The sequence below is a fragment of the Pseudophryne corroboree genome, chromosome 7 (assembly GCF_028390025.1).
Source record: "Pseudophryne corroboree isolate aPseCor3 chromosome 7, aPseCor3.hap2, whole genome shotgun sequence".
In the NCBI taxonomy this organism is placed as follows: domain Eukaryota; kingdom Metazoa; phylum Chordata; class Amphibia; order Anura; family Myobatrachidae; genus Pseudophryne; species Pseudophryne corroboree.
The window spans coordinates 498,502,377-498,530,039 of record NC_086450.1 but is presented as its reverse complement, the minus strand read 5'-3'; the positions used below and the strand labels follow the sequence as shown (position 1 = coordinate 498,530,039).

At 49.8% G+C, this 27,663-nt stretch overlaps 1 protein-coding gene and 1 pseudogene across 1 annotated transcript; both read left to right on the top strand.

Annotated features, from left to right (window-relative positions):
* Positions 1–879: 879 nt before the first annotated feature.
* Positions 880–997, top strand: LOC134947060 (5S ribosomal RNA; annotated as a pseudogene).
* A 14,320-nt stretch (positions 998–15,317) lies between these two features.
* Positions 15,318–16,668, top strand: UBE2T (ubiquitin conjugating enzyme E2 T). The gene has a single exon (XM_063935221.1). It carries the CDS (start codon positions 15,395–15,397, stop codon positions 15,962–15,964), a length of 570 nt encoding a protein of 189 aa, XP_063791291.1. The 5' UTR covers positions 15,318–15,394; the 3' UTR covers positions 15,965–16,668.
* Positions 16,669–27,663: the final 10,995 nt, after the last annotated feature.

Below are 27,663 nucleotides of genomic sequence, written 5' to 3'. Positions count from 1 at the left end.
TTGTTACAAAAATCGGGTTATTATTGTTGTGAGCCATCTTTTCAGAGGCTCCTCTGTTATCATGCTGTTAACTGGGTTCAGATCACAGGTTGTACGGTGTGATTGGTGTGGCTGGTATGAGTCTTACCCGGGATTCAAAATCCTTCCTTATTGTGTACGCTCGTCCGGGCACAGTATCCTAACTGAGGCTTGGAGGAGGGTCATAGGGGGAGGAGCCAGTGCACACCAGGTAGTCCTAAAGCTTTTACTTTTGTGCCCAGTCTCCTGCGGAGCCGCTATTCCCCATGGTCCTTACGGAGTTCCCAGCATCCACTACGGACTATGAGAAATAGAATTATCGGTAAGTAAATTCTTATTTTTCATTATTCTCATGTGAGCTTATTATCTGCAATACTCCATCTATAACACTCTATCTCTATCAATATATTTAGTGTCTCACTATATAGATCTAAACCCCTTCCTATTTCCTCAGACATTCTCAATCATCCTGACACACCCTTGTCTGGAAATACCATTTTAGACTATTTATAGCCTTGTTTGAGTGCGAAGTACAGAAAGCAGAGATTGTGTATCTTTCCATTCCATTCATATCTCCTCTATATCGGCCCACGGCCATACTACCCTGAACACGCCCGATCCTGTCCAATTTCGGAAGCTAAGCAGGCATGGCCTGGTCAGTACTAGGAAGAACATCCTGAGAATACCAGGTGCAGTGGGCCTTTTAAAGGAAAAATCTCAAACGCTTTTCATACTCCTGCTTCTGGAAAAACCCTCCCGGACTATTCATGGTTCTGATTTATGTACAGTACAGATATTAGGAGTGGATTTCCCCTCTCCCTTCTCCCCTTTTTTCTTCTCTCTCTTCCATTTCAGACAACGGCCCACGGCCATACTACCCTGAATACGCCCGATCTTGTCCGATCTCGGAAGCTAAGCAGGCATGGCCTGGTCAGTATTAGGAAGGGAAACCTCCTGAGAATACCAGGTGCAGTGGGCCCTTTTCTCCTAAAAGATATCTTTCCTCTATCTTCCTTTTTCACCTCAACCTTTAGCCTAACATTTCTACCATATCACGCTACCATTCACACCTACATTCTAAGGCATGTACAGTGATTCTCCTGGATACCTTTATTTCATTAGAACCATATGGTATCCATTAAATACATCCTTTCTGATATTTTCACTTTTCTCAATTATCTTGTACCTCATTTGCTAAAAAGGTTAAACAAGTTCCGTTTTCCAAACATCAGACACGAGTCCTAAAATTATTTTACATTTATTCTTTTTTATTCAAGAAAATAAGATTTTACTCACCGGTAAATCTATTTCTCGTAGTCCGTAGTGGATGCTGGGAACTCCGAAAGGACCATGGGGAATAGCGGCTCCGCAGGAGACTGGGCACAACTAAAGAAAGCTTTTAGGTCACCTGGTGTGCACTGGCTCCTCCCACTATGACCCTCCTCCAAGCCTCAGTTAGGACACTGTGCCCGGACGAGCTGACATAATAAGGAAGGATTTTGAATCCTGGGTAAGACTCTTACCAGCCACACCAATCACACCGTATAACTCGTGATACCATACCCAGTTTTACAGTATGAAAACAACTGAGCCTCTCAACAGATGGCTCAACAATAACCCTTTAGTTAACAATAACTATGTACAAGTATTGCAGACAATCCGCACTTGGGACGGGCGCCCAGCATCCACTACGGACTACGAGAAATAGATTTACCGGTGAGTAAAATCTTATTTTCTCTGACGTCCTAGTGGATGCTGGGAACTCCGAAAGGACCATGGGGATTATACCAAAGCTCCCAAACGGGCGGGAGAGTGCGGATGACTCTGCAGCACCGAATGAGAGAACTCTAGGTCCTCCTCAGCCAGGGTATCAAATATGTAGAACTTTGCAAACGTGTTTGCCCCTGACCAAGTAGCAGCTCAGCACAGTTGTAAAGCCGAGACCCCTCGGGCAGCCGCCCAAGATGAGCCCACCTTCCTTATGGAATGGGCTTTTACTGATTTAGGATGCGGCAGTCCAGCCGCAGAATGCGCCAGCTGAATTGTGCTACAAATCCAGCGAGCAACAGTCTGCTTAGAAGCAGGAGCACCCAGCTTGTTGGGTGCATACAGGATAAATAGCGAGTCAGTTTTCCTGACTCTAGCCGTCCTGGAAACATAAATTTTCAAGGCCCTGACCACGTCCAGCAACTTGGAATCCTCCAAGTCCCTAGTAGCCGCAGGCACCACAATAGGTTGGTTCAAGTGAAAAGCTGATACCACCTTAGGGAGAAACTGGGGACGAGTCCTCAATTCTGCCCTATCCATATGGAAAATCAGATAAGGGCTTTAACATGACAAAGCCACCAATTCTGACACACGCCTGGCTGAAGCCAAGGCCAATAACATGACCACTTTCCACGTGAGATATTTTAGATCCACGGTTTTAAGTGGCTCAAACCAATGTGATTTTAAGAAACTCAACACCACGTTGAGATCCCAAGGTGCCACTGGAGGCACAAAAGGGGGCTGAATATGCAGCACACCCTTAACAAACGTCTGAACTTCAGGTAGTTAAGCTAGTTCTTTCTGGAAGAAAAATCGACAGAGCCGAGATCTGTACCTTAATGGAGCCTAATTTTAGGCCCATAGTCACTCCTGCTTGTAGGAAATGCAGAAATCGACCCAGTTGAAATTCCTCTGTTGGGGCCTTTTTGGCCACACACCAAGCAACATACATCCGCCATATGCGGTGATAATGCTTTGCAGTTACATCTTTCCTGGCTTTAATCAGCGTAGGAATGACTTCCTCCGGAATGCCCTTTTCCTTCAGGATCCGGCGTTCAACCGCTCTGCCGTCAAACGCAGCCGCGGTAAGTCTTGGAACAGACAGGGCCCCTGCTGTAGCAGATCCTGTCTGAGCGGCAGAGGCCATGGGTCCTCTGAGATCATCTCTTGAAGTTCCGGGTACCACGCTCGTCTTGGCCAATCCGGAACCACGAGTATTGTTCTTACTCCTCGTTTTCTTATTATTCTCAGTACCCTTGGTATGAGAGGCAGAGGAGGGAACACATAAACTGACTGGTACACCCACGGTGTCACTAGAGCGTCCACAGCTATCGCCTGAGGGTCCCTTGACCTGGCGTAATACCACCTGTGGCCTTTCCCAACGGTTTACCAAAAGTTGGAAGACTTCTGGATGAAGTCCCCACTCTCCCGGGTGTAGGTCGTGTCCGCTGAGGAAGTCTGCTTCCCAGTTGTCCACTCCCGGAATGAACACTGCTGACAGTGCTAAGACGTGATTTTCCGCCCATCGGAGAATCCTTGTGGCTTCTGCCATCGCCATCCTGCTTCTTGTGCCGCCCTGTCGGTTTACATGGGCGACTGCCGTGATGTTGTCTGATTGGATCAGTACCGGCTGGTTTTGAAGCAGAGGCCTTGCCAGACTTAGGGCATTGTAAATGGCCCTCAGTTCCAGAATATTTATGTGTAGGGACGACTCCCGACTTGACCAAAGTCCTTGGAAATTTCTTCCCTGTGTGACTGCCCCCCAGCCTCGAAGGCTGGCATCCGTGGTTACCAGGACCCAGTCCTGTATGCCGAATCTGCGGCCCTCTTGAAGATGAGCACTCTGCAGCCACCACAGTAGAGATACCCTGGTCCTTGGAGACAGGGTTATCAGCCGATGCATCTGAGGATGCGATCCCGACCACTTGTCCAAGAGGTCCCACTGAAAGGTTCTTGCATGGAACCTGCCGAATGGAATTTTGCTTCGTAAGAAGCTACCATTTTTCCCAGGACTCGTGTGCAGTGATGCACCGATACCTGTTTTGGTTTCAGGAGGTCTCTGACTAGAGATGACAGCTCCTTGGCTTTCTCCTGCGGGAGAAACACTTTTTTCTGTTCTGTGTTCAGAACCATCCCCAGGAACAGTAGGCATGTGGTAGGAACCAGCTGTGACTTTGGAATGTATAGAATCCATCCGTGCTGTTGTAGCACTTCCCGAGATAGTGCTACTCCGACCAGCAACTGCTCCTTGGACCTCGCCTTTATAAGGAGATCGTCCAAGTACGGGATAATTAAAACTTCCTTTCTCGAAGGAGTATCATCATTTATGCCATTACCTTGGTAAAGACCCTCGGTGCCGTGGACAGTCCAAACGGCAGTGTTTGGAATTGGTAATGGCAATCCTGTACCACAAATCTGAGGTACTCCTGGTGAGGATGGTAAATGGGGACATGTAGGTAAGCCTCCTTGATGTCCAGGGATACCATGTAATCCCCCTCCTCCAGGCTTGCAATAATCGCCCTGAGCGATTCCATCTTGAACTTGAATTTTTTTTTTTATGTATGTGTTCAAGGATTTCAAATATAAAATGGGTCTCACCGAACCGTCCGGTTTCGGTATGTGGAATAGTAACCCCGTCCTTGTTGAAGTAGGGGCACCTTGACTATCACCTGCTGGGAATACAGCTTGTGAATTGCCTCAAGCACAGTCTCCCTGCCTGAGGGAGTTGTCGGCAAGGCAGGTTTGAGGAAACGGCGGGGGGGAGACGCCTCGAATTCCAGCTTGTACCCCTGAAATACTACTTGAAGGATCTAGGGATCCACCTGTGAGCGAGCCCACTGATCGCTGAAATTTTTGAGGCGGCCCCCCACCGTACCTGGCTACGCCTGTGGAGCCCCCCCGTCATGCGGTGGACTTAGAGGAAGCGGGGGAAGAATTTTGATTCTGGGAACTGGCTGACTGGTGCAGCTTTTTCCCTCTTCCCTCGTTTTACACGCTTGCATTTCTGAAGCCGAAAGGACTGTACCTGATAATACAGTGCTTTCTGAGGCTGTGAGGAAACCTGAGGTAAAAAATTTTCCTTCCCAGCTGTTGCTGTGGATACGAGGTCCCAGAGACCACCCCCAAACAATTCCTCACTCTTATAAGGCTCTATGTGCCTTTTAAAGTTAGCATCACCTGTCCAGTGTCGGGTCTCTAATACCCTCCTGACCGAATGGACATTGCATTAATTCTGGATGCCAGCCGGCAAAATATCCCTCTGTGCATCCCTCATATATAAGACGACGTCTTATGTTCGCAAAATAGTATCCCTGTTTGACAGGGTTACAGACCACGCTACAGCAGCACTATCCGCAGGTCTCAGTCTAGTACCCGAGTGTGTAAATACAGACTTCAGGATAGCCTCCTGCTTTTTATCAGCAGGTACCTTCAAAGTGGCCGTATCCTAAGACGGCAGTGCCACCTTTTTTGACAAACGTGTGAGCGCCTTATCCACCCTAGGGGATATCTCCCAGCGTAACTTATCCTCTGGCGGGAAAGGGTACGCCATCAGTAACTTTTTAGAAATTACCAGTTTCTTATCGGGGGAACCCACGCTTTTTCACACTTCATTCACTCATTTGATGGGGGAACAAAACACTGCCTGCTTTTTCTCCCCAAACATAAAACCCTTTTTTAGTGGTACTTGGGTTAATGTCAGAAATGTGTAACACATTTTTTATTGCCGGGATCATGTAACGGATGTTCCTAGTGGATTGTGTATATGTCTCAACCTCGTCGACACTGGAGTCAGACTCCGTGTCGACATCTGTGTCTGCCATCTGAGGGAGCGGGCGTTTTTGAGCCCCTGATGGCCTTTGAGACGCCTGGGCAGGCGCGGGCTGAGAAGCCGGCTGTCCCATAGCTGTTACGTCATCCAGCCTTTTATGTAAGGAGTTGACACTGTCGGTTTATACCTTCCACCTATCCATCCACTCTGGTGTCGGCCCCACAGGGGCGACATCCCATTTATCGGCATCTGCTCTGTCATCACATAAGCCTCCTCATCAAACGTGTCGACACAGCCGTACCGACACACCGCACACACACAGGGAATGCTCTGACTGAGGACAGGACCCCACACAGCCCTTTGGGGAGACAGAGAGAGAGTATGCCAGCACACACCAGAGCGCTATATAATTTAGGGATTTTTTCCCAATAGCTGCTTGTATATACAATATTGCGCCTAAATTTAGTGCCCCCCCTCTTTTTAACCCTTTGAGCCTGAAAACTACAGGGGAGAGCCTGGGGAGCTGTCTTCCAGTTGCACTGTGAAGAGAAAATGGCGCCAGTGTGCTGAGATAGCTCCGCCCCTTTTTCGCAGACTTTTCTCCCGCATTTTTATGGATTCTGGCAGGGGTATTTATCACATATATAGCCTCTGGGGCTATATATTGTGATATATATGCCAGCCAAGGTGTTTTTATTGCTGCTCAGGGCGCCCCCCCCCCCAGCGCCCTGCACCCTCAGTGACCAGAGTGTGAAGTGTGCATGAGGAGCAATGGCGCACAGCTGCAGTGCTGTGCGCTACCTTGGTGAAGACTGATGTCTTCTGCTGCCGATTTTCCGGACCTCTTCTTGCTTCTGGCTCTGTAAGGGGGACGGCGGCGCGGCTCCGGGACCGAACACCAAGGCCAGTTCCATGCGGTCGATCCCTCTGGAGCTAATGGTGTCCAGTAGCCTAAGAAGCCCAAGCTAGCTGCAAGCAGGTAGGTTCGCTTCTTCTCCCCTTAGTCCCTCGCTGCAGTGAGCCTGTTGCCAGCAGGTCTCACTGTAAAATAAAAAACCTAATTATATACTTTCTTTCTAGAAGCTCAGGAGAGCCCCTAGTGTGCATCCAACCTCGGCCGGGCACAAAATCTAACTGAGGCTTGGAGGAGGGTCATAGTGGGAGGAGCCAGTGCACACCAGGTGACCTAAAAGCTTTCTTTAGTTGTGCCCAGTCTCCTGCGGAGCCGCTATTCCCCATGGTCCTTTCAGAGTTCCCAGCATCCACTAGGACGTCAGAGAAATAATTAAAGGTTAAGTTTTATCTCATTTCATCATTTTTCTTCCATTTATATCATATCAATTATTACAAATGAGTGCTCCCAAACAAGGGTTTTTTGTCTTTTCTCTCCTCTTCAATTGTAGTCCAATCTACAAAATTCCTGGGAGCACCGCCAATCATTAGCAGTTTAAAACTCACTTGTCAACTACATGTATATTGGTTTTTCATCTTTGATGTCATTCTTATACCTCGTTTAGATTGTTAGACTAGAGCGGTTCCATACTAAATTTATCTCTGATCATCCGATGCATCTGAAGATGCGATCCGGACCACTTGTCCAGCAGATCCCACTGAAAGATCCTCGCATGGAACCTGCCGAAGGGAATGGCTTCGTATGACGCCACCATCTTTCCCAGGACTCGCGTGCAGTGATGCACCGACACCTGTTTTGGTTTTAGGAGGTCTCTGACCAGAGTCACGAGCTCCTGAGCCTTCTCCGCCGGGAGAAACACCTTCTTCTGGTCTGTGTCCAGAATCATGCCCAGAAAGGGCAGACGCGTCGTAGGAATCAGCTGCAACTTTGGAATATTCAGAATCCAGCCGTGCTGACACAACACTTCCTGAGAGTGTGCTACGCTGAACAGCAACTGCTCCCTGGACCTCGCCTTTATGAGGAGATCGTCCAAGTATGGGATAATGGTAACCCCTTGCTTCCGAAGGAGCACCATCATTTCCGCCATCACCTTGGTAAATATTCTCGGTGACGTGGACAGGCCAAACGGCAACGTCTGGAATTGGTAATGACAGTCCAGTACCACAAACCTGAGGTACTCCTGATGAGGTGGATAAATGGGGACATGCAAGTAAGCATCTTTGATGTCCAGAGACACCATAAAATCCCCCTCTTCCAGGCTTGCAATGACCGCTCTGAGCGATTCCATTTTGAACTTGAATTTCTTCAGATAAATGTTCAGGGTTTTTAAATTCAAAATGGGTCTGACCGAACCGTCCGGTTTCGGTACCACAAACATAGTGGAATAGTAGCCCCTTCCCTGTTGAAGGGGGGGGGGGAACCTCTACCACCACCTGCTGGAGAAAAAGTTTGTGAATTGCCGCCAACACTACCTCCCTATCCATGGGGGAAGCTGGCAAGGCCGATTTTAGGTGAGGGGGCGTCACCTCGAATTCTAGCTTGTATCCCTGAGACACAATTTGTATAGCCCAAGGATCCACCTGTGAGCGAACCCACTGGTGGCTGAAATGTCGGAGACGCGCCCCCACGGCTCCTGGCTCCGCCTGTGGAGCCCCAGCGTCATGCGGTGGATTTAGTGGAAGCCGGGGAGGACTTTTGTTCCTGGGAACTAGCTGCATGGTGCAGCCTCTTTCCTTTTCCGTGTCGACATCTGTGTCAACTAACTGGGATATTGGGCGCTTTTGAGACCCTGACGGCCTCTGCACTGTGGGATCAGGCATGGGTTGAGACCCTGACAGTCCCAAGGCTACAGCTTTATCCAATCTGTTATGCAAGGAGCTTACATTATCATTTAACACCTTCCACATATCCATCCAATCAGGTGTCGGCCCCGTCGGGGGCGACACCACATTTGTTTGCACTTGTTCTGCCTCCACGTATCCTTCCTCATCAAACATGTCGACACAGGCGTACCGACACACCGCACACACACAGGGAACGCTCTGACTGAGGACAGGACCCCACAAAGGCTTTTGGGGAGATAGAGAGTATGCCAGCACACACCCCAGTGCTATATAACCCAGGGATTACACTGTACTTTAGTGTTTACCCAGTAGCTGCTGTTTTATATACCTCTGCGCCTAAATTTATGTGCCCCCCCTCTCTTTTTTACCCTCTATTGCACCTGTATACTGCAGCGGAGCGTCCTTCCAGCGGAGCTGTGAAGAGAAAATGGCGCTGGTGTGCTGAGGAAGAAGGCCCCGCCCCCTCAGCGGCGGGCTTCCGTCCCGCTTCTTATATGTAAAAATGGCGGGGGCTCGTACATATATACAGTGCCTGACTGTATATATGTCTATTTTTGCCATCAAGTATCTTAATTGCTGCCCAGGGTGCCCCCCCCTGCGCCCTACAGTGACCGGAGTGTGTGGGTGTGCGGCAGGTGCAATGGCGCACAGCTGCAGTGCTGTGCGCTACCTTAAGTGAAGACAGGAGTCTTCTGCCGCCGATTTCGATGTCTTCATGCTTCTTCTGTACTTCTGGCTCTGCGAGGGGGACGGCGACGCGGCTCTGGGAACGGACGATCAAGGTTAGGTACCTGTGTTCGATCCCTCTGGAGCTAATGGTGTCCAGTAGCCTAAGAAGCGCAACCTAGCTGCAGATAGGTAGGTTTGCTTCTCTCCCCTCAGTCCCACGTAGCAGAGAGTCTGTTGCCAGCAGAAGCTCTCTGAAAATAAAAAAACCTAACTAAAATAATAAGAATTTACTTACCGATAATTCTATTTCTCGGAGTCCGTAGTGGATGCTGGGGTTCCTGAAAGGACCATGGGGAATAGCGGCTCCGCAGGAGACAGGGCACAAAAAGTAAAGCTTTAGGATCAGGTGGTGTGCACTGGCTCCTCCCCCTATGACCCTCCTCCAAGCCTCAGTTAGGTACTGTGCCCGGACGAGCGTACACAATAAGGAAGGATTTATGAATCCCGGGTAAGACTCATACCAGCCACACCAATCACACTGTACAACCTGTGATCTGAACCCAGTTAACAGTATGATAACAGCGGAGCCTCTGAAAGGATGGCTCACAACAATAATAACCCGATTTTTGTAACTATGTACAAGTAATGCAGATAATCCGCACTTGGGATGGGCGCCCAGCATCCACTACGGACTCCGAGAAATAGAATTATCGGTAAGTAAATTCTTATTTTCTCTATCGTCCTAGTGGATGCTGGGGTTCCTGAAAGGACCATGGGGATTATACCAAAGCTCCCAAACGGGCGGGAGAGTGCGGATGACTCTGCAGCACCGAATGAGAGAACTCCAGGTCCTCCTTAGCCAGGGTATCAAATTTGTAGGATTTTACAAACGTGTTTGCCCCTGACTAAATAGCCGCTCGGCAAAGTTGTAAAGCCGAGACCCCTCGGGCAGCCGCCCAAGATGAGCCCACCTTCCTTGTGGAATGGGCATTTACATATTTTGGCTGTGGCAGGCCTGCCACAGAATGTGCAAGCTGAATTGTATTACACATCCAACTAGCAAAAGTCTGCTTAAAAGCAAGAGCACCCAGTTTGTTGGGTGCATACAGGATAACAGCAAGTCAGTTTTCCTGACTCCAGCCGTCCTGGAACCTATATTTTCAGGGCCCTGACCACATCTAGCAACTTGGAGTCCTCCAAGTCCCTAGTAGGCGCAAGACACCACAATAAGCTGGTTCAGGTGAAACACTGACACCACCTTAGGGAGAGAACTGGGGACGAGTCCGCAGCTCTGCCCTGTCCGAATGGACAAACAGATATGGGCTTTTTTGAGAAAAAAACCACCAATTTGACACTCGCCTGGTCCAGGCCAGGTCCAAGAGCATGTTCACTTTTCATGTGAGATGCTTCAAATCCACAGATTTGACTGGTTTTAAACCAATGTGTTTTGAGGAATCCCAGAACTACGTTGAGATCCCACAGTGCCACTGGAGGCACAAAAAGGGGGTTGTATATGCAATACTCCCTTGACAAACTTCTGGACTTCAGGAACTGAAGCCAATTCTTTCTGGAAGAAAAATCGACAGGGCCGAAATTTGAACCTTAATGGACCCCAATTTGAGGCCCATAGACACTCCTGTTTGCAAGAAATGCAGGAATCGACCGAGTTGAAATTTCTTCGTGGGGCCTTCCTGGCCTCACACCACGCAACATATTTTCGCCACATGTGGTGATAATGTTGTGCGGTCACCTCCTTTCTGGCTTTGACCAGGGTAGGAATGACCTCTTCCTGAATGCCTTTTTCCTTAGGATCCGGCGTTCCACCGCCATGCCGTCAAACGCAGCTGCGGTAAGTCTTGGAACAGACATGGTACTTGCTGAAACAAGTCCCTTCTTAGCGGCAGAGGCCATAAGTCCTCTGTGAGCATCTCTTGAAGTTCCGGGTACCAAGTCCTTCTTGGCCAATCCGGAGCCATGAGTATAGTTCTTACTCCTCTACGTCTTATAATTCTCAGTACCTTAGGTATGAAAAGCAGAGGATGGAACACATACACCGACTGGTACACCCACGGTGTTACCAGAACGTCCACAGCTATTGCCTGAGGGTCTCTTAACCTGGCGCAATACCTGTCCCGTTTTTTGTTCAGACGGGACGCCATCATGTCCACCTTTGGTAATTCCCAACGGTTTACAATTATGTGGAAAACTTCCCCATGAAGTTCCCACTCTGCCGGGTGGAGGTCGTGCCTACTGAGGAAGTCTGCTTCCCAGTTTCCATTCCCGGAATGAAACACTGCTGACAGTGCTATCACATGATTTTTCGCCCAGCGAAAAGTCCTTGCAGTTTTTGCCACTGCCCTCCTGCTTCTTGTGCCGCCCTGTCTATTTACGTGGGCGACTGCCGTGATGTTTTATCCCACTGGATCAATACCGGCTGACCTTGAAGCAGAGGTCTTGCTAAGCTTAGAGCATTATAAATTTACCCTTAGCTATATTTATGTGGAGAAAAATCTCCAGACTTGATCACACTCCCTGGAAATTTTTTCCTTGTGTGACTGCTCCCCAGCCTTTCGGGCTGGCCTCCGTGGTCACCAACATCCAAAACTGAATGCCGAATCTGCGGCCCTCTAGAAGATGAGCACTCTGTAACCACCACAGGAGAGACACCCTTGTCCTTGGATATAGGGTTATCCGCTGATGCATCTGAAGATGCGATCCGGACCATTTGTCCAGCAGATCCCACTGAAAAGTTCTTGCATGAAATCTGCCGACTGGAATTGCTTCGAAGGAAGTCACCATTTTTTTACCATGGCCCTTGTGCAATGATGCACTGATTTTAGGAGGTTCCTGACTAGCTCGGATAACTCCCTGGCGAAACACCTTTTTCTGGACTGTGTCCAGAATCATCCCTAAGCACAGGAGACTTGTTGTCGGGATCAGCTGCGATTTTGGAATATTTAGAATCCACCCCTGCTGTTGTAACAGTATCCGAGATAGTGCTACTCCGACCTCCAACTGTTCCCTGGACTTTGCCCTTATCAGGAGATCGTCCAAGTAAGGGATAATTAAGACGCCTTTTCTTCGAAGAAGAACCATCATTTCGGCCATTACCTTGGTAAAGACCCGGGGTGCCGTAGACAATCCAAACGGCAGCGTCTGAAACTGATAGTGACAGTTCTGTACCACGAACCTGAGGTACCCTTAGTGATAAGGGCAAATTTGGGACATGGAGGTAAGCATCCCTGATGTCTCGGGACACCAGATAGTCCCCTTCTTCCCGGTTCGTTATCACTGCTCTGAGTGACTCCATCTTGATTTGAACCTTTGTAAGTGTTCAAATTTTTTTAGATTTAGAATAGGTCTCACCTAGCCTTCTGGCTTCAGTACCACAATATAGTGTGGAATAATACCCCTTTTCTTGTTGTAGGAGGGGTAATTTAATTATCACCTGCTGGGAATACAGCTCGTGAATTTTTTCCCATACTGCCTCCTTGTCGGAGGGAGACCTTGGTAAAGCAGACTTCAGGAGCCTGCGCAGGGGAAACGTCTCGACATTCCAAACTGTACCCCTGGGATACTACTTGTAGGATCCAGGGGTCCTGTACGGTCTCAGCCTCATGCTGAGAGCTTGTCAGAAGCGGTGGAACGCTTCTGTTCCTGGGAATGGGCTGCCTGCTGCAGTCTTCTTCCCTTTCCTCTATCCCTGGGCAGATATGACTCTTATAGGGACGAAAGGACTGAAGCTGAAAAGACGGTGTCTTTTTCAGCAGAGATGTGACTTAGGGTAAAAACGGTGGATTTTCCAGCAGTTGCCGTGGCCACCAGGTCCGATGGACCGACCCCAAATAACTCCTCTTCCTTTATACGGCAATACACCTTTGTGCCGTTTGGAATCTGCATCACCTGACCACTGTCGTGTCCATAAACATCTTCTGGCAGATATGGACATCGCACTTACTCTTGATGCCAGAGTGCAAATATCCCTCTGTGCATCTCGCATATATAGAAATACATCCTTTAAATGCTCTATAGTCAATAAAATACTGTCCCTGTCAAGGGTATCAATATTTTTAGTCAGGGAATTCGACCAAGCCACCCCAGCTCTGCACATCCAGGCTGAGGCGATCGCTGGTCGCAGTATAACACCAGTATGTGTGTATATACTTTTTATGATATTTTTCCAGCCTCCTGTTAGCTGGCTCCTTGAGGACGGCCCTATCTATAGACGGTACCGCCACTTGTTCTGATAAGCGTGTGAGCGCCTTATCCACCCTAAGGGGTGTTTCCCAACGCGCCCTAACTTCTGGCGGGAAAGGGTATACCGCCCATATTTTCTATCGGGGGGAACCCACGCATCATCACACACTTCATTTAATTTATCTGATTCAGGAAAAACTACGGTAGTTTTTTCACATCCCACATAATACCCTCTTTTGTGGTACTTGTAGTATCAGAAATATGTAACACCTCCTTCATTGCCCTTAACGTGTGGCCCTAATAAGGAATACGTTTGTTTATTCACCGTCGACACTGGATTCAGTGTCCCTGTCTGTGTCGACCGACTAAAGTAAACGGGCGTTTTAAAACCCCTGACGGTGTTTTTGAGACGTCTGGACCGGTACTAATTGTTTGTCGGCCGTCTCATGTCGTCAACCGACCTTGGCGCGTGTTGACATTATCACGTAATTCCCTAAATAAGCCATCCATTCCGGTGTCGACTCCCTAGAGAGTGACATCACCATTACAGGCAATTGCTCCGCCTCCTCACCAACATCGTCCTCATACATGTCGACACACACGTACCGACACACAGCACACACACAGGGAATGCTCTGATAGAGGACAGGACCTACTAGCCCTTTGGAGAGACAGAGGGAGAGTTTGCCAGCACACACCAAAAACGCTATAATTATATAGGGACAACCTTATATAAGTGTTTTCCCTTATAGCATCTTTTTTATATATTTCTAACGCCAAATTAGTGCCCCCCCTCTCTGTTTTAACCCTGTTTCTGTAGTGCAGTGCAGGGGAGAGCCTGGGAGCCTTCCCTCCAGCCTTTCTGTGAGGGAAAATGGCGCTGTGTGCTGAGGAGATAGGCCCCGCCCCTTTTTCGGCGGCCTCGTCTCCCGCTCTTAACGGATTCTGGCAGGGGTTAAATATCTCCATATAGCCCCCGGAGGCTATATGTGAGGTATTTTTAGCCAAAAAAGGTTTTCATTTGCCTCCCAGGGCGCCCCCCTCCCAGCGCCCTGCACCCTCAGTGACTGCCGTGTGAAGTGTGCTGAGAGGAAAATGGCGCACAGCTGCAGTGCTGTGCGCTACCTTAAGAAGACTGAGGAGTCTTCTGCCGCCGATTCTGGACCTCTTCTCGTTTCAGCATCTGCAAGGGGGCCGGCGGCGAGGCTCCGGTGACCATCCAGGCTGTACCTGTGATCGTCCCTCTGGAGCTAATGTCCAGTAGCCAAGAAGCCAATCCATCCTGCACGCAGGTGAGTTCACTTCTTCTCCCCTAAGTCCCTCGTTGCAGTGATCCTGTTGCCAGCAGGACTCACTGTAAAATAAAAAACCTAAGCTAAACTTTTCTAAGCAGCTCTTTAGGAGAGCCACCTAGATTGCACCCTTCTCGGCCGGGCACAAAAATCTAACTGAGGCTTGGAGGAGGGTCATAGGGGGAGGAGCCAGTGCACACCACCTGATCCTAAAGCTTTACTTTTTGTGCCCTGTCTCCTGCGGAGCCGCTATTCCCCATGGTCCTTTCAGGAACCCCAGCATCCACTAGGACGATAGAGAAACTTTCTTTCTTAGTAAGCTTAAGAGAGCTCACTAGGAGCACCCAGCTCTGGCCGGGCACAGATTCTAACTGAGGTCTGGAGGAGGGGCATAGAGGGAGGAGCTAGTGCACACCAGATAGTACCTAATCTTTCTTTGGAGTGCCCAGTCTCCTGCGGAGCCCGTCTATTCCCCATGGTCCTTACGGAGTCCCCAGCATCCACTAGGACGTTATTGAAACTCTGGCGAGCACTCAGCCAGTATGCCAGCTTGTGCACAGACATGGAGCAATGCTGCAGTATAGTATAAACTGATGACACATATATAGATATACTGTATATACAAGCAGCTTTATACACACACCTGACACACAGATCCCGCCCAGCGGTGACATCACGGTCGCGTTTTGGCGGGCAGCATGAAACTGCATCCCCTCCCCCTGTGCCGACGTCACGGATACATTTTGGCGGGCTGCGTGACACGGCGGCCCCTCCCCCCTGTGCTGACGTCACGGATACATTTTGGCGGGCAGCGTGACACGGCGGCCCCTCCCCCCTGTGCCGACGTCACAGCCGCATTTTGGCGGGCTGTCATGAAATGGCGGCTTACCTCAGCGCCGCCGCCGCCATCTTGTGAGAAACCACGATGCAGCGCCAGTCGCGTCTGAGGCGGGAGCTGCAGCTGCTGAGCACGGAGCCGCCGGCCGGGGCCAGCTGCTGGCAGCCCGGGGATAAACTGGACGAGCTGCGGGCGCAGGTGGTGGGCGGCCCGGGCTCGCCGTACGAGGGCGGCGTGTTCAGCCTGGAGATCGCCGTGCCGGAGCGCTACCCATTCGAGCCGCCCCGGGTGCACTTTCTCACCCCCATCTACCACCCCAACATCGACTCGGCCGGCCGCATCTGCCTGGACATCCTCAAGCCGCCGCCCAAGGGCGCCTGGCGGCCGGCGCTGAACCTGTGCTCGGTGCTCACCTCCATCCAGCTGCTGATGAGCGAGCCCAACCCGGAGGACCCGCTCATGGCCGACATCGCCCGCGAGTACAAGTACGACCGGGCGGCCTACACCGCGCACGCCCGCAGCTGGACCGACAAGCACGCCCGGGCTCAGGGCGCTGACAGCGGGCGCAGCGAGGCACCGGGGACCGCGCTGAGGAGGCGGCAGCAGGGGGAAGAGGTAGCGGCGGAGCCCGCTAAGCGGCCCTGCCCGGGGCTGTGATCTGCGGGGATGGACGCTGTGCCGGGGACGTTATTGCACTGGCGGCCAGCAGGTGGCGCTGCTACAGTGACAGCACATGGGGGTGCAGTAACTTTTGCGGCCGGCAGGTGGCGCTGCCTACGTTACCTCACTGGAACCTGCTGGGACTGGCTGCCAGCAGGGAGTGTTACCGACAGTGACTGCCGGCCTGCAGGTGGCGCTGCCCAAGTGAACCCACAGGAACCTGCAGTGACTCTTGTAGATGGTGCTGGCCAGGTGGCCTCACAGGAACCTACAGAGATGTCATGGGGACCTGTGACTCTGGGGCTCACAGGAACCAGATGTGAATCTAGCAGCCGACAGGTGGCGCTGCTGCAGTATTATAACATAAACCAATAGCGGTGCTGACACAGTGACAACGTGGGGGACTGTAGCGGCAGGTAGTGTTGCTGCAGTGACATCAGAAGAACTTGCAGTGACTCAATGGCTGGCAGATGGTGCTGCTGTGGTGTCACAAGAACCTGCAGTGAAATTAGAAACCAGTAGTGACTCAGTGGTGCTGCTGCAGTGACATCACAGGAGCCTGTAGGGACTTTGGCAGTTAATAGGTGGTGCTGCTGCAGGGACATCAGAGGAGCTTGTGATTGGTGGCCAGCAAGTGGTGGTACTAGTGACATTACTTTCAAGAGTCCACACATTTATCTAATAAAGTGTTTATTTACTTATACAGAGCCCAGTCCTCTCTTCAAGTATGTAACGTGACATTTCCTGTGGTTGGAGATTGCCATAGTTTTACCTTTTCGTGCTGTAATGAGGATTTGTACTGAAACGTAATGGAAGAAATGAACTATATAAAGCAGGGATCTGTTGTGTGGTAATGGTGGTATGAGGTTACAGTGTAAGTACAGTGCACATAGGTCCCAACCTCTGTCCTCTAAGCGCAGTGACAGTTCACATCTCCAACACCAGATCCCAGCTGGGATTGGAAATGGGTCCTTCCCAAGTGGGATCCGGCATTGGACCCTAAGGGCTGTAACACACACTCCGGTTTTTCCCGGATGGCAAAAAGCTGGACAAACATTGTCCGGCTTTTTGCCATCCGGGAGAAACCGGCAGAGTCTGTCACACAGGACGGCTTTGAGCCGTGTGTGATGCTGTGCGCATGCGCACCATCAGACACGGCTTGAGAAAAAACCGTTGTGTGTGTGTGTGTGTGTGTGAAAGCTCCCCTTCACACACACGGTTTACTGGCTGCAAAGACGCCCCGGCAGCCGGACCTTCCAGTGGTGAGACCCGGCAGCCGGGACCGTGCCGTGTGTAAGGACACATTGCGCTGCATGTGTCTTTACATCACGGCAGCGGTTTAAAGCCGGACGGGTGTTTGCCGGGCGGCGCCAGCCGCCTCGGGTGTTTTGCCCGAACAGCAGGCTACCCGTGCTGGGTTGGTTGCTGTAGCGGTGGAGGCAGTGCTGGGAGATGTGCTCATCTCTGCGCCGCCTCTCCCTACGTAGTGAACGGGTCCCAGGTCGCATTGACTCAGGAACCCGTTCACACTGACCAGGTATTCAACCCAGGAATAACCCTTTTTATGACCTGGGTTGAATTACCGGGTCAGGCGACCCGGGAATTCTCCATGACCCCTTTCACATTGCACAGTGACCCGTGTTGACACAGCAATATAGTGGGTCGATACTGGTTTCTTTGTGCGATGTGAAAGGGGTATGTGTTGGAGAAATTTAGTGATTATGAATGTTTTTAACAAGACTTACACCATATTCTATGAGCTGTAGTTCTCCCCCCCCTATAAAATAATTGTAAGATTAACATGTAAAATTTCACCATTTGTTTTTACTTAAGATTCTCATAAAAAAAAGTTAAACTGCTGTGACTTGCAGTACTCTGCAATAGCAAGGAAAGGTCACATTGTGTTGTCTAACAAGCATTCTACACAGCACTGTACCTCAACTAGCGACATATTGGATGATGTATTGTTCCAACGCAGTTCGGAGAGCAATATCCAGATCGTTAACGCAAATTGTCTGTGGTATAAACAGATTTCTCTAACGTCCTAGTGGATGCTGGGAACTCCGTAAGGACCATGGGGAATAGCGGGCTCCGAAGGAGGCTGGGCACTCTAGAAAGATCTTAGACTACCTGGTGTGCACTGGCTCCTCCCACTATGACCCTCCTCCAAGCCTCAGTTAGATTTCGTGCCCGGCCGAGGTTGGATGCACACTAGGGGCTCTCCTGAGCTCTTAGAAAGTTATAGTCTTAGAATTTGTTCTTTTCAGTGAGACCTGCTGGCAACAGGCTCACTGCAGCGAGGGACTAAGGGGAGAAGAAGCGAACTCGCCTGCTTGCAGCCGGATTGGGCTTCTTAGGCTACTGGACACCATTAGCTCCAGAGGGATCGACCGCAGGCCCAGCCTTGATGTTCGGTCCCGGAGCCGCGCCGCCGTCCCCCTTACAGAGCCAGAAGCAAGAAGATGGTCCGGAAAATCGGCGGCATGAAGACTGTCTTCACCAAGGTAGCGCACAGCACTGCAGCTGTGCGCCATTGCTCCTCATACACACTTCACACTCCGGTCACTGAGGGTGCAGAGCGCTGGGGGGGGGGCGCTCTGAGGCAGCAATAAAAACACCTTGGCTGGCAAAAATACCTCAATATATAGCCCCAGGGGCTATATATGAGGTAAATACCCCTGCCAGAAGTCCATAAAAAACGGGAGAATAGGCCGCGAAAAAGGGGCGGAGCCTATCTCCTCAGCACACTGGCGCCATTTTCCCTCACAGCTCCGTTGGAGGGAAGCTCCCTGGCTCTCCCCTGCAGTCTACAAGGGTTAAAAAAAGAGAGAGGGGGCACTAAATTTAGGCGCAGTATACATTATATATATATAGATATAAAGCTATAGGGGACATAACTCAGTTAGTCCCTGCAGTATATAGCGCTCTGGTGTGTGCTGGCATACTCTCACTCTGTCCCCCCAAAGGGCTTTTGTGGGTCCTGTCCTCGTTTAGAGCATTCCCTGTGTGTCTGTACGGCTGTGTCGACATGTTGAATGAGGAGGCTTATATGGTGACGGAACAGAGGTCGATATATGTGATGTCGCCCCCTGTGGGGCCGACACCAGAGTGGATAGAGAGGTAAAAGGTATTAACCGACAGTGTCAACTCCTTACATAAAAGGGTGGATGACGTAACAGCTGTGGGACAGCCGGCTTCGCAGCCCGCGCCTGCCCAGGCGTCTCAAAGGCCATCAGGGGCTCAAAATCGCCCGCTCTCTCAGATGGCAGACACAGATGTCGACACGGAGTCTGACTCCAGTGTCGACAAGGTGGAGACATATACACAATCCAATCCGTGACTTTATCCCGGCAATAAAAAATGTGTTATACATTTCTGACTTTAACCTCTATAAATGGGTTTTAGGTTTGGGGAGAAAAAACAGGCAGTGTTTTGTTCCCCCATCAGATGAATAAATGAAGTGTGTGAAAACCGTGGGTTCCCCCGTTAAGAAACTGGTAATTTATAAAAAGTTACTGATGGCGTACCCTTTCCCGCCAGGAGGATAAGTTACGCTGGGAGATATCCCCTAGGGTGGATAAGGCGCTCACATGTTTGTCAAAAAAGGTGGCACTGCCGTCTTAGGATACGGCCACTTTAATAGGTACCTGTTGATAAAAAACAGGAGGCTATCCTGAAGTCTGTATTTACACACTCAGGTACTAGACTGAGACCTGCAGATAGTGCTGCTGCAGCGTGGTTGGTGACCCTGTCAAACAGGGATAATAGTTGGCAAACATAAAAACATATTAAAGACGTTGTCTTATATATGGGGGATGCACAGAGGGATATTTTGCCGGCTGGCATCCAAAATAAATGTAATGTCCATTCTGTCAGGAGGGTATTAGAGACCTGTCACTGGACAGGTGATGCTGACTTAAAAAGCGCATAGAGAGCCTTATAAGGGTGAGGAATTATTTGGGGATGGTCTCTGGGACCTCGTATCCACAGCAACTGCTGGGAAGAAATAATTTTACCTCAGGTTTCCTCACAGAAAAAGGTACAGTCCTTTCGGCTTCAGAAAAGCAAGCGGGTCAAATGGCGCTTCCTTTCTGTACAGAGACAAGGGTAGAGGGAAAAAGCTGCACCAGTCAGCCTGTTCCCAGAATCAAGATTCTTCCCCCGCCTCCTGTGAGTACACACCATGACGCGGGTGCTCCACAGGTGTAGCCAGGTACGGTGGGGGGCCGCCTCAAAAATTTCAGCAATTAGTGGGCTCGCTCACAGGTGGATCCCTGTTTCTTCCAAGTAGTATTTCAGGGGTACAAGCTGGAATTAGAGATGTCTCCCCCCAGCCGTTTCCTAAAATATGCCTTGCTGACAACTCCCTCAGGCAGGGAGGCTGTGCTAGAGGCAATTAATAAGCGGTATTCCCAGCAGGTAATACTCAAGGTGCCCCTACTTCAACAAGGACGGGGTTACTATTCCACACGGGTTGGGGTACCGAAACCGCAGGGTTCGGTGTGACCCATTTTATATTAAAATCCTTGAACATAAAAAAATTCAAGTTCAAGATGGAATCGCTCAGGGCGGTTATTGCAAGCCTGGACGAGGGGGATTACATGGTATCCCGGGACATCAAGGATGCTTACCTGCATGTCCCCATTTACCATCCTCGCCAGGAGTACCTCAGATTTGTGGTACAGGATTACCATTACCAAGTCCAGACACTGCCGTTTGGACTGTACATGGCACCGAGGGTGTTTTATCAAGGTAATGGCCGAAATGATGATACTCCTTCAAAAAAAAGGGAGTTGTAATTATCCCGTATTTGGACAATCTCGTTATAAGGGCGAGGTCCAAGGAGCAGTTGGTAGTCGGGGTAGCACTATTTTGGAAAGTGCTACAACAGCATAGGTGGATTCTAAACAGTCCAAAGTCACAGCTGGTTCCTATGACACGTCTACTGTTCCTGGGGATGGTTCTGGACATAAACCAGAAATAGTGTTTCTCCCGGAGGAGAAAGCCAAGGAGTTGTCATCTCTAGTCAGAGACCTGCTGAAACCGAAATAGGTAGCGGTGCATCATTGCACGCGAGTCCTGGGAAAAATGGTAGCTTCTTACGAAGCAATCCCATTAGGCAGGTTCCATACAAGAACTTTTCAGAGGGACCTGTTGGACAAGTGGTCCGGATCGCATCTTCCGATGCATAGGCTGATAACCCTGTCTTCAAGGATCAGGGTATCTCTACTGTGGTGGCTGCAGAGTGCCCATCTTCAAGAGGGCCGCAGGTTCGGCATACAGGACTAGGTCCTAGTGACCATGGATTCCAGCCTTTGAGGCTGGGGGGCAGTCACATAGGGAAGAAACTTCCAGGGACTTTGGTCAAGTCAGGTTATTTCCCTACACATAAATATTCTGGATCTGAGGGCCATTTAAAATGCCCTGAGGCCAGCAAGGCCTCTGCTTCAAAACCAGCCGGTACTGATCCAATCAGACAACATCACGGCAGTCGCCCATGTAATCAACAGGGCGGCACAAAAAGCAGGATGGCGATGGCAGAAGCCACAAGGATTCTCCGATAGGCGGAAAATCATGTGTTAGCACTGTCAGCAGTGTTCATTCCTGGAGTGGACAACTGGGAAGCAGATCTTCTCAACAGACACGACCTCCACCCGGGAGAATGGGGACTTCCTCCAGAAGTCTTCCAATAGGATTGTACACCATTGGGAAAGGCCACAGGTGGACATGATGGCGTCCCGCCTTAACAAAAAGCTATAAAAGATATTGCTCCAGGTCAAGGGACCCTCAGGCGATAGCTATGGACGCTCTGGTAACACCGTGGGTGTACCAGTCGGTTTAGGTGTTCTCCCCTCTGCCTCTCATACCAAAGGTACTGAGAATAATAAGAAGGCGAGGAGTAAGAACGATACTCGTGGATGGCCAAGAAGAGCTTGGTACCCAGAACTTCAAGAATTTATATCAGAGGACCCATGGCCTCTGCCACTCAGTCAGGACCTGCGGCAGCAGGGGCCCTGTCTGTTCCAAGACTTACCGCGGCTGCGTTTGACGGCATGGCGGTTGAACGCCGGATCCTGAAGGAAAAGGGCATTCCGGAGGAAGTAATTCCTACGCTTACTAAAGCCAGGAAAGAGGTTACAGCAACTCATTATCACCGCATATGGCGAAAATATGTTGCATGGTGTGAGGCCGAAAGGGCCCCAACAGAGGAATTTCAACTAGGTCGATTTCTGCATTTCCTGCAAGCAGGAGTGACTATGGGCCTTAAATTGGGTTCCATTAAGGTACAGATCTCGGCTCTGTCGATTTTCTTTCAAAAAAGAACTCGCTTCAGTACCTGAAGTTCAGACATTTATAAAAGGAGTGCTGCATAGTCAGCCCCCGTTTGTGCCTCCTGTGGCACCTTGGGATCTCAATGTGGTGTTGAGTTTTCTTAAAATCACATTGGTTTGAACCACTAAAAACCGTGGATCTGAAATATCTCACATGGAAGGTGGTTATGTTATTGGCCTTGGCTTCTGCCAGGCGAGTATCAGAATTGGCGGCTTTGTCTTGTAAAAGCCCTTATTTGATTTTCCATATGGATAGGGCAGAATTGAGGACTCGTCCCCAGTTTCTCCCTAAGGTGGTGTCAGCGTTTCACCTGAACCAGCCTATTTGGTGCCTGCGGCTACTAAGGATTTGGAGGACTCCAAGTTGCTAGACGTTGTCAGGGCCCTGAAAATATATGTTTCCAGGACGGCTGGAGTCAGAAAATCTGACTCGCTGTTTATCCTATATGCACCCAACAAGCTGGGTGCTCCTGCTTCTAAGCAGACTATTGCTCGTTGGATTTGTAGTACAATTCAGCTTGCACATACTGTGGCAGGCCTGCCACAGCCAAAATCTGTCAATGCCCATTCCACAAGGAAGGTGGGCTCATCTTGGGCGGCTGCCCGAGCGGTCTCGGCTTTACAACTTTGCCGAGCAGCTACTTGGTCAGGGGCAAACACGTTTGCAAAATTCTACAAATTGGATACCCTGGCTGAGGAGGACCTGGAGTTCTCTCATTCGGTGCTGCAGAGTCATCCGCACTCTCCCGCCCGTTTGGGAGCTTTGGTATAATCCCCATGGTCCTTACGGAGTTCCCAGCATCCACTAGGACGTTAGAGAAAATAAGAATTTACTCACCGGTAATTCTATTTCTCGTAGTCCGTAGTGGATGCTGGGCGCCCATCCCAAGTGCGGTTTATCTGCATTACTTGTACATAGTTATTGTTAACTAAATCGGGTTATTGTTGAGCCATCTGTTGAGAGGCTCTATTGTTTCATACTGTTAACTGTGTTTCATATCACGAGTTGTACGGTGTGATTGGTGTGACTGGTATGAGTCTTACCCGGGATTCAAAATCCTTCCTTATTGTGTACGCTCGTCCGGGCACGGTACCTAACTGAGGCTTGGAGGAGGGTCATAGTGGGAGGAGCCAGTGCACACCAGGTAGTCTAAGATCTTTCTAGAGTGCCCAGCCTCCTTCGGAGCCCGCTATTCCCCATGGTCCTTACGGAGTTCCCAGCATCCACTACGGACTACGAGAAATAGAATTACCGGTGAGTAAATTCTTATTTTTAAAGTTTTTTTTTTTTTTTTTTTCATCTGCAGGACCATACCTGCTCTCAGAGCTCACTAGGGGTTTTTGTTATGTTTTTATTACCAGTTATTTATATAGAGCACATCTATTCCACAATGTTTTACAGATGATGTTTTGGTCATTTACATCAGTGCTTGCTGCAGGGGACTTCACAATCCCTACCACATGTACACGCACACACATTGATGCTAGAGTTAATTTTGTTGGGAGCCAATCTACCTACCAGTATATTTTGCATGTGGTAGGAAACCAGAGCATCCGGAGGAAACCCCTGCAAGCACAGGGAGAATATACAAACCATACATTTAGGGCAACGGTGAGAATCGAACACATGACCTCAGTTCTGTGAGGCAGGGCAGTAATACTAACCGTGCTGCCGTTTTTTCAGATGGGATAACACACAATTTCAGCAATTCTACCCAGTGCCACAATGCTGCCCCCAGCAATATAACCAGCATACCTGAGCTATAGAATGTGCATGCATTGAGTGCAGCCACATGGAGAGATGATAATCCATAAGTCACACACACCCGTGGAGCGTGCTATCAGTTATATACGAATTGCTGCAAAGATGTCTGTAATTCTTCATATCGCGTGAAAACTGTTTTGAGGAACCACTACATAAAATATAGAACTATAGATAGGTTTTGCCAGTTACAAATTCTGAAAGGTGGCACAATTTCTCTGACGTCCTAGTGGATGCTGGGAACTCCGTAAGGACCATGGGGAATAGCGGCTCCGCAGGAGTCTGGGCACAACTAAAAGAAAGCTTTTAGACTACCTGGTGTGCACTGGCTCCTCCCACTATGACCCTCCTCCAAGCCTCAGTTAGATTTCTCTGACGTCTTAAGTGGATGCTGGGGACTCCGTCAGGACCATGGGGATCAGCGGCTCCGCAGGAGACAGGGCACAAAAGTAAAAGCTTTAGGATCAGGTGGTGTGCACTGGCTCCTCCCCCTATGACCCTCCTCCAAGCCTCAGTTAGATTTTTGTGCCTGGCCGAGAGGGTGCAATCTAGGTGGCTCTCCTAAAGAGCTGCTTAGAGTAAAAGTTTGTTAGGTTTTTTATTTTCAGTGAGTCCTGCTGGCAACAGGCTCACTGCTACGAGGGACTTAGGGGAGAGAAGTGAACTCACCTGCGTGCAGGATGGATTGGCTTCTTAGGCTACTGGACACCATTAGCTCCAGAGGGAGTCGGAACACAGGTCTCACCCTGGGGTTCGTCCCGGAGCCGCGCTGCCGACCCCCCTTGCAGATGCCGAAAAGTGAAGGTCCAGAAACGGCGGCAGAAGACTCTTCAGTCTTCATAAGGTAGCGCACAGCACTGCAGCTGTGCGCCATTGTTGTCAGCACACTTCATAGCAGCGGTCACTGAGGGTGCAGGGCGCTGGGGGGGGGCGCCCTGGGCAGCAATGATAGTACCTTATTCTGGCTAAAAATACATCACATATAGCCCCTGGGGGCTATATGGATGTATTTAACCCCTGCCAGGTCTCAGAAAAACGGGAGAAAAAGCCCGCCGAAAAGGGGGCGTGGCCTATTCTCCTCAGCACACAGCGCCATTTTCCCTCACAGAAATGCTGGTGGGAAGGCTCCCAGGCTCTCCCCTGCACTGCACTACAGAAACAGGGTTAAAACAGAGAGGGGGGGCACTTATTTGGCGATATGTATATATATATTAAAATGCTATAAGGGAAAAACACTTATATAAAGGTTGTCCCTGTATAATTATAGCGTTTTTGGTGTGTGCTGGCAAACTCTCCCTCTGTCTCCCCAAAGGGCTAGTGGGGTCCTGTCCTCTATCAGAGCATTCCCTGTGTGTGTGCTGTGTGTCGGTACGTGTGTGTCGACATGTATGAGGACGATGTTGGTGAGGAGGCGGAGCAATTGCCTGAAATGGTGATGTCACTCTCTAGGGAGTCGACACCGGAATGGATGGCTTATTTAAGGAATTACGTGATAATGTCAACACGCTGCAAGGTCGGTTGACGACATGAGACGGCCGGCAAACAAATTAGTACCTGTCCAGGCGTCTCAAACACCGTCAGGGGCTGTAAAACGCTCATTTACCTCAGTCGGTCGACACGGACACTGACTCCAGTGTCGACGGTGAAGAAACAAACGTATTTTCCTTTAGGGCCACACGTTACATGTTAAGGGCAATGAAGGAGGTGTTACATATTTCTGATACTACAAGTACCACAAGAAGGGTATTATGTGGGGTGTGAAAAAACTACCTGTAGTTTTTCCTGAATCAGATAAATTAAATGAAGTGTGTGATGATGCGTGGGTTTCCCCCGATAGAAAATTATTGGCGGTATACCCTTTCCCGCCAGAAGTTAGGGCGCGTTGGGAAACACCCTTTAGGGTGGATAAGGCGCTCACACGCTTATCAAAACAAGTGGCGGTACCGTCTCCAGATAGGGCTGCCCTCAAGGAGCCAGCTGAGAGGCTGGAAAATATCCTAAAAAGGTATATACACACATACTGGTGTTATACTGCGACCAGCGATCGCCTCAGCCTGGATGTGCAGCGCTGGGGTGGCTTGGTCGGATTCCCTGACTGAAAATATTGATACCCTTGACAGGGACAGTATTTTATTGACTATAGAGCATTTAAAGGATGCATTTCTATATATGCGAGATGCACAGAGGGATATTTGCACTCTGGCATCAAGAGTAAGTGCGATGTCCATATCTGCCAGAAGATGTTTATGGACACGACAGTGGTCAGGTGATGCAGATTCCAAACGGCACATGGAAGTATTGCCGTATAAAGGAGTTATTTGGGGTCGGTCCATCGGACCTGGTGGCCTCGGCAACAGCTGGAAAATCCACCTTTTTTACCCCAAATCACATCTCAGCAGAAAAAGACACCATCTTTTCAGCCTCAGTCCTTTCGTCCCCATAAGGGCAAGCGGGCAAAAGGCCAGTCATATCTGCCCAGGGATAGAGGAAAGGGAAGAAGACTGCAGCAGGCAGCCCATTCCCAGGAACAGAAGCCCTCCACAGCTTCTGCCAAGTCCTCAGCATGACGCTGGGGCCGTACAAGCGGACTCAAGTGCGGTGGGGGGTCGTCTCAAGAGTTTCAGCGCGTAGTGGGCTCACTCGCAAGTGGACCCCTGGATCCTACAAGTAGTATCCCAGGGGTACAGACTGGAAATTCGAGACGTCTCCCCCTCGCAGGCTCCTGATGTCTGCTTTACCAACGTCTTCCTCCGACAGGGAGGCAGTATTGGAAACAATTCACAAGCTGTATTCCCAGCAGGTGATAATCAAAGTACCCCTCCTACAACAAGGAAAGGGCTATTATTCCACACTATATTGTGGTACTGAAGCCAGACGGCTCGGTGAGACCTATTCTAAATGGGAAATCTTTGAACACTTACATACAAAGGTTCAAATCAAGATGGAGTCACTCAGAGCAGTGATAGCGAACCAGGAAGAAGGGGACTATATGGTGTCCCTGGACATCAAGGATGCTTACCTCCATGTCCCAAATTGCCCTTCTCACCAAGGGTACCTCAGGTTCGTGGTACGGAACTGTCACTATCAGTTTCAGACGCTGCCGTTTGGATTGTCCACGGCACCCCGGGTCTTTACCAAAGTAATGGCCGAAATGATGATTCTTCTTCAAAGAAAAGGCGTCTTAATTATCCCTTACTTGGACGATCTCCTGATAAGGGCAAGGTCCAGAGAACAGTTGGAAGTCGGAGTAGCACTATCTCAAGTAGTTCTACGACAGCACGGGTGGATTCTAAATATCCAAAATCGCAGCCGTTTCCGACGACACGTCTGCTGTTCCTAGGGATGGTTCTGGACACAGTCCAGAAAAAGGTGTTTCTCCCGGAGGAGAAAGCCAGGGAGTTATCCGAGCTAGTCAGGAACCTCCTAAAACCAGGAAAAGTGTCAGTGCATCATTGCACAAGAGTCCTGGGAAAAATGGTGGCTTATTACGAAGCGATTCCATTCGGCAGATTCCACGCAAGAACTTTTCAGTGGGATCTGCTGGACAAATGGTCCGGATCGCATTTTCAGATGCATCAGCGGATAACCCTATCTCCAAGGAC

What these genes read in the sequence shown, in the direction of transcription:
- UBE2T (XM_063935221.1), top strand. Translation starts at nt 15,395, where the DNA reads ATGCAGCGCCAGTCGCGTCTGAGGCGGGAGCTGCAGCTGCTGAGCACG.